This window comes from Falco naumanni, chromosome 13 (assembly GCF_017639655.2).
Source record: "Falco naumanni isolate bFalNau1 chromosome 13, bFalNau1.pat, whole genome shotgun sequence".
Classification (NCBI taxonomy): domain Eukaryota; kingdom Metazoa; phylum Chordata; class Aves; order Falconiformes; family Falconidae; genus Falco; species Falco naumanni.
In genome coordinates this window covers 11,553,775-11,566,200 of record NC_054066.1, presented here as the reverse complement: position 1 = coordinate 11,566,200, position 12,426 = coordinate 11,553,775, and the positions used below count along the sequence as shown (strand labels likewise).

Sequence of the window (12,426 nt, the reverse complement as noted above, 5' to 3'; positions counted from 1 at the left end):
CCTGCATACACACGCATTCATCTGATATAAATCACTGCTGTTTTTCACAGGTTTGGACTCGTAGCTGCAGTAATATCCAGCAACCTTATTGTGTTTATAGATTCTTCAACTAGCAGCCTACGTTCTTTGGACAATTACTAAGTCAATACACAAAGCACACAAAGTGTGAAAGCATAGACATATTCAAAATAAGTGTCAAATAATGGCATGACTGTATTGGTCATTATCTTCTTCTGTAATTAACTTCAGGTGAAAAAGGCAATACTGGTTTCAGAGGCCACCCAGGACTTCCAGGGAAGAACGGTGTCCCAGGACTGCCGGGTGACCATGGTGACACTGGATTGATGGGGTTTCCAGGATCTCGGGGTTTCCCAGGACCAAAAGGCTTTAAAGGAATTACGGGTTTTCAAGGAGAACCAGGTGACCAGGTAAACAAAGTGGTAGTGAAATGTCCTGGACTTTGCAGTTATCTCCTGCCTCCAAGAAATACCATGAAGGGTACTTCTATTGTACTTACCCATTAGATATACCTCCTGAGAAGAGACTGTCAGTATACTAAAAAAAATAAATTCATGCAGCACTTCAGTGTTTTGATTACACTCTAGAAGGAACTGTAGTCACAGTCAACAAGGGGCCTCTCCCCTCTCTCCTGACTGCATGTTGTGATTTCATTAAATTGCCATTTGGTGGAAGTCCAGGCTACACTGCTGTAATTAGAGGGGCAAAAATTGGATACACAATCAAGTCTTTAACACTATTCCTAAGAACAGATTGACAAATCACTTACTGCAGAGATCATAACATAGCAGCAGCACAAGTATGAAATTAATATATAACTGCTTCCTCCTACCTTGCTATGTGGAGCGGCCAAGCCAGTAGACAAGACCAACCAAATATGCTGTGCCCATACTGATAATTTGCACCAAACAGAACCCAGGCAAGCAGTATCGCTCAAGAACAAATATGCAAAACCACACATATATCACATATGGATACAAGGTAAAATTTTTCACTGGATTGTATGCTAGACAGGTGGTGAGATTACATACAGTATAATAAAGTACAGCTGGTTTTTTTGGTAAAGGAATATAGCTTGGCTTGGCTTTTGTTATATTTCTTTGAAGGTATAATCTGTGTTTTGCTGATTATAGGTAATTCAAAAGGAAAAATAGAGACATTTTTACATTTTTACTGTTACATCACAACGTATTTCTGGTTAATGTTTGTAGTAAATTTTGGGTAACATACAACAATATTTGGTACATTTTTATGGTACTTTTTAAATCAAATTACACAAGCCATCTGTGGGGAATTTAAGCAGTTCAAGCCAAGAGTCAGCATAAAGACACAAATCCAAAATGATAAGCAAGTCTAATCTACAGTTTCTTGGAAGTGTTAGTGGTCAGTGTTAGACGTGTAACAAAGACAGCATCCTTTTCTGTTGAGCTTAAGATACCGTTCGGTTATTCACAGTAGTTGCTGGTCTATTCACCAATGTAAGAGAACCAAATGCTCATATACCTCATTCATGCTACACAATATCATATGTCAAACATTTTTATTTTGTTTTTTAAAAAATTAGGGTGACGTTGGCTTACCAGGAATCCCTGGAAATCCAGGACTGACTGGCCCAAAAGGATCTAAGGGTAATAAATTTATATAGTCATGCTTTTGAAAAGAGCAATAATATTAGGATGTGTATGCTCTGATAGATGGAGAGTACTCACTAGAAAAAGGAAGACAGGACAGAAGTGAAAATAATTAAAAATATGAATGTAATTAGAAACAAGTCTGACTTACCTGAAGGCAAAATTTGCATTTCAGTATATTCTTTAACTGTTTGTTCCTTTTAAAGTAGGTCCTACTGATGTAGAAGATAAATTTGTGTCAAATTTCACAGAGTTTAATAATTCCATCAAACACATAAAAAGTCCACTCTTATGGGTCTGTAAAATTTGTTAAGTTAAATAAGAGAAAATGCAGAAATTTGTGGTGTTATGGTATGGTATTGTACAGATATGTATGATCTTTTAAATACTTCAACATGATTTATAATATCTTTTATATAACTTATTTTCCAGTGTTTTCCAGGTTATAATAATTGAATTCTTGGAACTTCCGATAGTGTAACAAATCAGGCAGAGTTCATACCCATGCGTGCAAAAATATTCAGTTGAAAAGATGAAGTTCTGCATACTGTTTTCTGCTTAGGTAGAGATTACTCTGAAAAAAATATCTATAATATTTAGATTTTTAAAAGTGTTTCAGAGACATACAAAGTGGTGTCATCCATCATATTTCAAATTCCCTTGGAGCAGGATTTCATTACTAATAAATAATGAAATTAAATCATTGCATGGAAAAAAGCATGAAGGGGACAGAAGAAATTCTTTTCTCAGTTACAGTTTCCATTTCTTCAAAAATTGAAGACCTTCTCATCTAAAAAACATAGTCTCATGCAAAAAAAAAGCAAAGAAAAATACTCAATATAAAGAAAACTTCATAAAATATATTGAAAACAAATTTACTGGAAAAGTTATCCTTAAAACTAAAGCAGGAAATAGCTAGTAAAGGTGGGGATTGCTATGGCAGGGGATTTCTAGCAACACTTGAACTTGATATTTCCTTTTGACTCTTCACAGCAAAAATCAGACAGTGTAGCTAGAGACAGCATGAATAAGTAGGAGAGGTCACATCTGTACAGACAACATAAGGCAAAATTGCTCAGAACTGATTCTGTGATAAACAGGAATTTCACCACAGACAGAAAGAAGGTGATAATGCTGGCTTAGAGTCCCCAGCTAGTCTCTATAAGTTCTTTATTGACTAAATAGACTCACGCTGTATTGATTTTGCACATCTTCACAAACCTGTGTAAGTTCTCTTTGTTTAAAAAGGCATTATAGGGTATTTATGCTGTATCTTTTAGTATATGCTGTCAGTATTGGGAAAGTTCCCATAATTTGGGGGTTCAGTTTTGGGTTTTTGGGTTTGGTTTTGTGGTTTTTTTTGTTACAGGAAATTTACATGAATGCTGTTAGGAATCATACTAGACACAAACTGAGTTAGTACTTCAGGACAAGCTGAGCTGGCAGATAATTTGCATGTGCTAAAGCATTTTTCATTCTGTGTTCTCTCAGTCTCTTTTATAGCTGTTAAAAAAATAATCTATGAATAAACTGTCTGATCTTACAAAATTGTCCACCTTTCGTTTTGTGGAATAAAGTGATACTTCTATGAAATGAAAGTCATTGTACCTCAACAGGCAAGAGAGGTGACCCAACTCCTCTGCTTGGTACGCGTGGTCGAAAAGGGCCTCCTGGAGATCCCGGATTACCAGGTACATCTGTCTGATCAAATTAAAAATTGGAGTTAAGAACTTGTTTTCTCTAAGTTTTGTTAGCGGAGGGGGAGGTTTGGTTCCTGTGCTTATCGAATGGTATTTTCTACAGTTACAAACCCAGGGATTAGAGAGGCATCACAATGTGCAATATGGCTAGCGTGAACATAAGAGGTAGAGCCTCCTGTTGTCTAGTACAGAACATGCCAATACTCACCAGGATGAAACCTGGCTTGGCTGTATCTTGCTGGTCTTTTCTGCTTTCAGGTATCACCAGAGAGATCAGTATAATTCACTGCTGACAAAGAGATGCAAGGATCTTAAGTATTTTAATAGAACTCTTTTTCTAGCCAGGAAGCCTCTTACTGAACTTTTCTATTTTAAAACTTATCATGAGAAGAAGAATAAGCAACTTTAAACAAATAAATGCTGGGTATTTTTCTTCTTTTTTTTTTTTTTTTCTTCTTAAGGACCCTGTGGATACCCAGGAGAGAAGGGTTCACCAGGTATCCAAGGACAACCTGGAAAACCAGGATCCAAGGGTGACCCTGGATACCCAGGAACACCTGGATTTCCAGGTAATGCCAAAGTGTAAAAAATAGTGCCATGTAACAACCCAAAAGAAATATGGAACAGGAAAATGTTGCTGAGGAGGCACCTCTGTGGAAAAGGCTAGAGAAATCAGAGATCATATGAAGGCATGCGTGGGAAGCTATTTCAGTATGTATAGACAGCAGCAATATTCTGCTCAGAGTCTCAGAGAGCAAGATCCTTCAATTCCTTACATATGCCCATACACTTTCAGGTACCTCTGATTAACAGAGTGTGCTGCATAGCATGAAAAAACCCAATCAACCGTTTAATAGCTCTGCATATTCACAGATTATTTTTTTTTTTCCACTCTCAGGAGCTACAGGTTCTCAGGGACTGCCAGGAGAACCTGGAGAAAAAGGGAAACATGGAATTGTGGGACCTCCGGGATTGCATGGATTAGCTGGATCCCAAGGCAGAAAAGGTAAACAGTATACAGTGCAGTTCTACTGGTAACGTAACAGAGCCAGACATAAAAGCCCTTTTAGTTGGGAAAATGGAAAAGGCCTAACTGTGAGCATGATTTTGCTTCTGTATTCTCTTAAACTACTAGAAGCATTAAGCCAGTTCTCGTTATCTTTGAAAAGTAACATAAATGCTACCTCACAAAATAGGTCTACAATCTAAAATGAGTAGTAAAGAAGGCAGAAACAGATTCTGGCTCAGCTGATGTAACTGACAGCAGAAGTTAAGGAAAGGAAAAGGAGTTTGCAGTAATTCAGATATTTCACTTTCACTTCAATTAGGCTGTGTTCTACCTTTTCACCATGGAGCGCCACTGTTACTCTACGAAACCAGCAAACTGCCGTGGACAGTTCTGGCTTACAAATTTGTTTTAATTGTGATAAGATAACTTGGGTTGGGTTTTGTTGGTGGTTTTGTTGTTGTTTTGTTTTCTCCAAAACCTGATTTTTGGTGGATTTAATGTAAAAATGTTTTCTCCAAATCTAATTTACACTTCTCACAGTGATATGCTTAGATTGAACAGCATTTATCTATACAGCTGGTTTTGTTGGAGAACATTATTAACTTTTAATATACTCAGACTGATATATTGAAATTATAAGTTACATTAATACTTCATAAAGAAAGATAATCAAAGATTTACTTTGTATTCTCTCTGTTATAGTGCACATCATAACCAGTTCCTGGACAGGAAGAATATTAGTGACCCATATACAGAAATCACAGTAAAGTAACACTTGGGGTTATGATAAATAGTTAGAGAGGACAATAGATTCACTTTTTCAAATTCAACTTAAGGAAAAATTGAGAAGGTTTTTTATAAACTGAAAAATTAAATGATACCATTTAGAATTACTTGCAGTAAAGTAAGTGGTGCTCATTTAAAGTGTCGAGACTGATTCCTTGCTGGTGCATAATCTGCAAGAGAACATCTATTTGTTGCAAACAATATTTGCTGTAGCAAAAGCAAAGATCTGCAGTGACAGGGATGTTTTAATTGAGAGGGGTCCACAAATTAAAAAAAAAGAGCCTTCTTTTGCTGAAAACTTCTTAGTAGAAGATTGACTTTTTCTTGTCATAAGTGGTAAGACACTTCTATATTGTACAGAAGTTATCCCAAGTCCTGCACAGGAAACGTAACAAATTAACACACATGCTGTAGAGGGAAAAGTGCAGTTACAAATTTAGAAATTGCAATTCATTAGAGAACAAGTTGCCTGCTAAGCCTTAGAATTCTATATATTGCCAGCATAGCTGAAAAGAAGGTCAACACCTTTGAAATCGTACCCAGTAATGAAAGCTTAATGGAATTTGTATTTCTGTTCAACTGGAGAATATAGATCTTAACACTATTTTCAATAAATATTTTTGCTAGCATAAGAAGTGAAATGGTTAATTGGCTGTTCATAGCTAAGTACATGGCCTTGTTAGACTAATTGCTTCTCCTTTACATTGTGTCTTGTGCCTGAAGAACCTTTAGATTAAATAAAAATACAGTTTCACAGCATCTACCAAAGCATAATCACATTTTCTTTATTACAGAGAGAGTTTTACTAGTTAAGGGCTTAGCCTGGCAAGCCTTACTTGTGTGAGTAATCCTTGATGAAGCAAGTAATATTAAGAATTCAGCAGAATTACTTGTGTGAGTAGCAGCTGAACTGGACTGTAAAATACAGAAACAGTGGTTCATGCATAGGTCAGCCAATTCAGCTGTACCTAGAAATATGGGACTATAGCAATCCAAAAATCTAGAATTACAAGTGCTGATATTATAATGGATTGTTGGCAAATGTGTCAGAAATTCCCTGGAAAGCAAGGAAACCAAGCCATCAGTCTTGCCCGAATGAGCTAAAGATCAAAAAAGTTTTATATGGTAACCTGGCTGCCAAAATTAGTTAGGAGTTCATAAGCATTTTAAAATATTAGTCAGATTTCCCAAACTGGCATGCGACTCTTACATAAATTTGAAAATGGGAACATGCCCAAAGCACAAGCAGGCTACAGAAAGCAGGAGTGGAACTTAGAATGTCATGAGAAGTTAAAAAGCAGTTAATTAAGGGCACAGAAAATACTACAGGTTGGATTACGAGTATCCCATATTATAAAGGGGATTACACAGAGTATATTAATGATGTCTTGCAGGTTTTCAAACAATCTTTCGGATTTAAAATTTTTCCAGACCTCTTTGCTACAGGCTGGATTTCCCCCACCCCCCTTTCTTTTCCTTCCTTTGTTAATTTTTAACTAAAATAATTGAACAGTTTCTGAAAACAAAGCTATGGGATTATTATTTTTTGTGTGTCTGTTAGAGAACTCCAGTGCCCTTTTATTTTTCCTTTCTCATATGACCCATCATTGTAGTAGGGACCTTTACATTTGGCAGGTGATGCAGTTAACGAAGGACATTTGTGTTGCTGTTCCTACAGCAAATCTGCCGTAGGATTCCTGCCAAAATCTGACCAGTTTATAAACTTTAAAAATATATATCCATTCATATGTGCTTACGTATAGCAATAAACTCTCCCATGATTCATGCTGTGGATATACAGCAGATCTGCATGCTGCATGCAGGATATGCTGGGATCAAGTACAGGAACTGAAAGAGAGAACCTGTATCACCTATGCCAGGAAGTAGCTAGCCAGGGAGGAGAGAGACAGAAAGATAATTCAGACTTGTGGAAAAAAACCACTGCAACTGGACTGGGAATCCTACATGGCAGGGAGAGGAACTGGTGTGGAGGGAAATTAGGCAGAGATAAACAGCAAAGATGGAAAAGAGACAGGAATAGACACTGACAGTATTGTTCAACTTCTGGATGATCAGTGTCTGCTCTAACCTGTCCTCCTGTGGAGCAAGAAGCATCCCAAGTCTATTCCTCTCTCTGAAAACTCTTAACCTGTTACCAAATGACCCATCAGTTTTGCCAGATCTGTTCCTATCACCAGGTGATAGGCTGCCATCTGGATTTAGTAGGTGTATGTCTTCATGTTTGATACTTTATCTATACAATTTAGGAAACTATAAAAATGCTAGTGATGTGGAGACACTTTTACCTTCCACTGCAAACAAAAACACAATCTCAGATCAGGTCAATTAAAAAAACCAAAACAGATAATAGATGGCATTTTTGTTTTAGCAATTTTCAAAAAGAGCCCAAATTATAAAGCAAAAGTTATGTCTGACTACCACAAACATTCAAGCTGTGATCTGGTCATCTAGTGAACATCACTAGTGACAAAACTGCTCTATACTATCACAAGTCAACATAGGTCTTAATTAGATTTTTTGTCTCCAAAGACTTTGTGCTGTTGAGTTTAAAGAATTTCTGTAATAGCATGATGTAAAAAAGCATAGTTTTCTGTGGGAAATCTACCGGACCAGGGAAAAGCAGCCAGGTGAAAACTTAGCATCTTTCTAGTGCAGCTAGATTAGATTGCACCTACATCTGGAAAAGAAGCTGTAAAGAAGTTCCAGCTTTACAGTTATTTTGGGTAGTGTCTGCATCCCAGTCACTTGGTCATGTAGTGATAACACAGCTAACTTTGGACTAGTTAATTGCACGTAGCAGTAGTAGTCTAGCCACAGACACAAGGTTTGCTATAGAGAAAATTAGCCCATAGTAGACTTCCTGCTGCTAGCTGCAGTATAGAAACATCTAAAGGATTAAAAGGTATGTTTTCTGATTTCTTTGATGTGAAACTGTATTATGATTGCTATTTTCAGATTTATGACAGTTTCCTTTCCAAAAATACTGCACTTAGGTGTAATGATCTTGTCTTCAGTTACCAATAAGAATCAAATTCAGCAAATACCCTGTCTTGATCCAGAATGTGTTGTCAGAAAAAAGGGCATAATTTTTAATTTTAACTTTAAAGGATTATTATGGCACCTAGTCATGCCTGTAATACTTCTCAGGTCTTCTTGGACTGCCTGGACTGGATGGCTTGGATGGACTAAAAGGTCAAAAAGGTTCTGCAGGAGCTCCAGGTAAAGAAGGAAAACAGCTATGTGAAACAAAAAATCTCTTAAACGACTGAATATGCAAAGAACGATGCACATTATTTTGGTACTTGCCTTGCCCAGAAGATATCATCAAGGCTCAGACTAAAGTTTCAAACAGAATCTCAAGTATGCTTAATGACGCACCTGCAGTTATTTGTGGGGAAAACTTTAAAAGTTCCATTACTCATAAAGTTTTTTGGAACCTTTCAAGGCTGTTTATAAAATGAAAATATTCAGTGCATATGATTCAAAGGAGAGCCAAGTCTCCAGGTTTTTTTTATAAGTAAAAGATAAAACTAAAAAATTAAAAGGAGACTTATGAAATCCCAGCCCCATTAAAGTCCATGGGTGGGAGTTGTGCCACAAACTTAAGAGGAACCTGCATTTCACTCACGCTGGTCTATTTGAAACTTTCACAAGGTGCTTTTGAAGCAATATTAAGAAACAGTGCTCACCATTTATCTAGAGATTACAAATATATGTCAACAGAAAATTAGATTAGGACCATGCAATCAGTTTACATTTCAAGTTACAGACAACAATGACACCATATAAAATAACCCCTAAAGAGGAGCATTAAGGCAAAGAAATAACTTTCTTTGAAAGAAATGAATTAGGGCCAGATTCAACAAAACACTATCCAGCTTCCAAGAGAGAACCAGAAAAATATCACTAGGCGATCCTTGCAAGGGGGAACATCTGCAGCTGGTATTTCTATTCTGCACATCTGTGTTTGTACTCACTGTAAGCTTTATGTACATAACTGTTCTCCTATAAAGGTCAAAGTGAAACAGGGCCCCCAGGATACCCAGGAGAACTTGGACCAAAAGGAGACAGAGGTGAACCTGGATGGCCTGGTATTTCTATTCCAGGCCCCCCTGGAGAAAGGGGATTCCCAGGATTCCCAGGTAAGAAAAGATTTTCTCCTTAGTGGTGCCCTGCAGAGCTGAAATGAAGTTCATACAGGCTCTTCCTCTGGTTAGTATGAACATTAATACATGCCCAGAAGATTCCCTCCCTGAAAACATTTCTGTTGCAATAACATGCTGATGTTTCCTGAGCAGATACAGAAACACCGGTATTTCTTATTACGTTCCAGGAGAGCAAAGGACGAGAATAGAAAATGATGGACTTGGACAGACTTGGAGAATTGCTAGGTGTTGTCGTCTCTTGGGAAGAAATTCCTGAAGCAAAAGAGTGCAGGAGATCTAGTAGTCACAGAAATATAGTAAATCTCTCTCAACTGTTCTGATGTAAATGAACAATGGAACTGTATCACAAGATTGCTATGGTTACTTAAGAGCCTTGGTGATGTAGGAATTGCACAGAAATAGGAAAGAGCAAGTGTTTGAGGAAGGGCCACTAAGATTAAGAGATTGGAGCATCTGTCGTATGAGGAGAGGCTGAGGGAGTGGGAATTGCTCAGCCTCCAGAAGAGAAAGCTCAAGGCAGGTTTTATCAATGTGTATACATACTTGATGGGAGGGACATGGCGACAGATTCTTCATAATAGTATCCAGTGACAGGACAAGAGGCAGTGGCACAAACTGACGTACAAGAAATTCTATGGAAACATAAGGAAAAGTGTTGGTTTTCCTATAAAGGTAATTAGACATGGGAACAGATTTCCCAGAGAAGTTGTACAGTGTCCATCCTTGGAGATACTTAAAACCCAGCTGGACAGAGTCCTAGGCAACCTGCTCTAGCTGACTCTGCTTTGAGGAGGGGGTTGGACTAGAAAGTCTCCAGAGTCCACCCAAGCCTCAGCAGTTCTGTGATTAGAGGTGACATTAGCTTTACTCTACCAAACCTTGCCACAGTGTCACATAAACACACAGAAGAAAAATAGTGGAGATGAGTTCTTGTGAGGTGAATTATTCTAAGATGAAGACATGGTCATTTTTTTCTCAATTCAGTTACTAGTTCATGAACTGGGAGAGTCAACAGAATGGTGCTGTTGAGGAAAAAAAGAGAAAAAGTTTCATTTGAAGGTGTATTAACACTGCTTGCCACAGGATGAGCAAGGCTTCTCATGGTATAGTGTGTCCAGCTTTGACAAATTAGGGAAAACTCACTACAGAGTAAATGGAAGGATGGGGTCAAAAACAAGACTAAAGAAACTAGATGGGGTTTTTTGTAGAAAAGAGAAGGCAACAGATTGCAACACACTTGCTAACAAGCTGCGACTACCCCGAAGTGTCTTGCAGAGGATGGTAACCTGTAACTCCTCTGTAACTCCTGCCTCTCACATCTAAGGGCACCAATGTCTTCTTTAGCAAAACTCCAGATTACAAATGAGGAGAAAAATACATTTAAGTCTAGTAAATTCATCTTGTTCACTGAGATTTTTAGGAAATGGCTGAACTCAATTTTTCTGGGAACAATCTTATCCTGTCCCAGGCAGAACGATTTCATAGTCCGCACTCATCTTACATTTTTACCATTTCTCATGTCATTAGAATTCAAGAGAAGGTAGCTATCTGTGGCAATATCCAAATGTGTGATGATTCATTCTTTATTTAAGTTGGTTTTATGGAAAGAATGAAAAATTTTTAAAACATAATAAATATTTTCACTTTGACAAGGTGTCTTCAGTAGGCTAATCACTGGTTTGTTCAGTATACAACTGAGAGCAGACGTTACACCTCCATGACTTCACATGGCAGCATTCTTTTACTTAGTAATTTATTTCTGTAACCTAAAAAACACGCTTTTTTTTTTTTTTTTTTTTTTTTTTTTAAATGTGATGCCTTAGGTAGAAGAGGACCTGCTGGACCCACTGGACCTATGGGAAGATCTCCTGATAGTGCTTCTCCTGGTCCTCCAGGTGATCAAGGACCACCTGGTTTAGATGGCATCAGAGGTATTAAAACCAAATATCAAATATATCAGATTTGGTCATGTAAAAATCCCTGAGGCTGCTAGGAGTCACTGGGTTACCGTCTGTGGAACAACATATAAAAGCGTATAAGGAACAAAGAAACTAATCAATACCTCAGTGAATACGCAGAGAAGTGAATGCCAGATAGATCATGAGAGCAAGGATAAAATGCAGCTCTTCATATTCAGCTTTCTGGCCTATATAGTAATTCTGTACAAGTACTGCTGCTACAAGACATCTCAGTTTCCACCAAAGCAAACAGAAATTAGATTACTGGCCTCTTTTCCTAGCAAGAAGGATAAAACACATGGTCCAGAAGCCCACTGTTGTTGGTAAACACACAAAAACCTTTCCAATCTAAATTTAGCTGGGAAAGCTGAAGCTGGCAACTCTTTTGTAAGCATTTATGTAGTCCTCACTGGATGCAATTCTGTGCAAACCTCATCTAGGAGAACCTGCTTTAGCAGAGGGTTGGACTAGATGATCTCCAGAGGTCCCTTACCTGACCATTCTGTGATTCTGTTACAAGCAGAGGTTCCCAAGGGATCTAGTCAATTCCTATGGATTCTGGTCCTCAAATGGAGCTCTTTCCAGTTGTTCTGACCCCTTACATTATTATCTGAACCCTTCCTTACCCAGTCCACAAAGACTTACTTCCTGTTGGAAAATGGGATGAAGGCTGGAAGGCTAACCAGCACTGTGATAGATACAGAGAATCTGTCTCAATGCACGTAACATTAACTTGCCACTTTTTGCTTGCACAGAATCTACATAGTTTTGGGAGCTATTCCTATTGTTGTCTTCTTTACAGTGCCTTGGACAAAGGCTAATATTTCCAAAAACACACAAGGGCTGTCCTGTGTGCCAGGATAGAAAAAAACAACAACCCACCACAAAAAAACAGAAAGCAAAGAAACAAATGGAACATGGCTGGTTTTAGATGTTTATGCTTCATTCATGTATTAAGAATTAAGTTCTTTTACCATAGGTCAGCCTGGAAATCCTGGTCCTCCTGGAGAAACGATCTTTGTGCGAGGAGATCCAGGTGATATCGGTATTCGAGGAGCACCAGGTAATCCCGGACAGCGAGGGCAACAAGGAGCCAGAGGTCTTCCAGGGAACCAAGGAAGAGGAGGCACAAAGGGT

At 38.0% G+C, this 12,426-nt stretch overlaps 1 protein-coding gene and 2 long non-coding RNA genes across 7 annotated transcripts in view; 1 reads left to right on the top strand and 2 right to left on the bottom strand.

Annotated features, from left to right (window-relative positions):
- Nucleotides 1-1,595, bottom strand: part of LOC121096519 — a 30,482-nt gene extending 28,887 nt beyond the window's left edge. For all 5 annotated transcript variants that reach the window (XR_005830551.1, XR_005830549.1, XR_005830548.1 and 2 more), the window contains exon 1: nucleotides 518-1,595. This is a non-coding gene — a long non-coding RNA (uncharacterized LOC121096519). The remainder of the gene's footprint in view (nucleotides 1-517) is intronic.
- The window catches only part of COL4A4 (collagen type IV alpha 4 chain), an 80,048-nt gene that overhangs the window by 54,368 nt on the left and 13,254 nt on the right, over nucleotides 1-12,426 (top strand). The window contains exons 33-41 of the mRNA XM_040612513.1: nucleotides 250-428; nucleotides 1,583-1,646; nucleotides 3,266-3,340; nucleotides 3,811-3,918; nucleotides 4,248-4,355; nucleotides 8,313-8,384; nucleotides 9,179-9,307; nucleotides 11,155-11,262; nucleotides 12,269-12,424. Of these exons, the coding sequence (XP_040468447.1) occupies nucleotides 250-428; nucleotides 1,583-1,646; nucleotides 3,266-3,340; nucleotides 3,811-3,918; nucleotides 4,248-4,355; nucleotides 8,313-8,384; nucleotides 9,179-9,307; nucleotides 11,155-11,262; nucleotides 12,269-12,424 (999 nt within the window). The remainder of the gene's footprint in view (nucleotides 1-249; nucleotides 429-1,582; nucleotides 1,647-3,265; nucleotides 3,341-3,810; nucleotides 3,919-4,247; nucleotides 4,356-8,312; nucleotides 8,385-9,178; nucleotides 9,308-11,154; nucleotides 11,263-12,268; nucleotides 12,425-12,426) is intronic.
- LOC121096520 lies at nucleotides 3,264-12,352 on the bottom strand. The gene is made up of 3 exons (XR_005830553.1): nucleotides 12,264-12,352; nucleotides 3,558-3,638; nucleotides 3,264-3,350 (listed from the first exon to the last, which is right to left on the bottom strand). It is a non-coding gene; the product is annotated as an uncharacterized LOC121096520 (long non-coding RNA).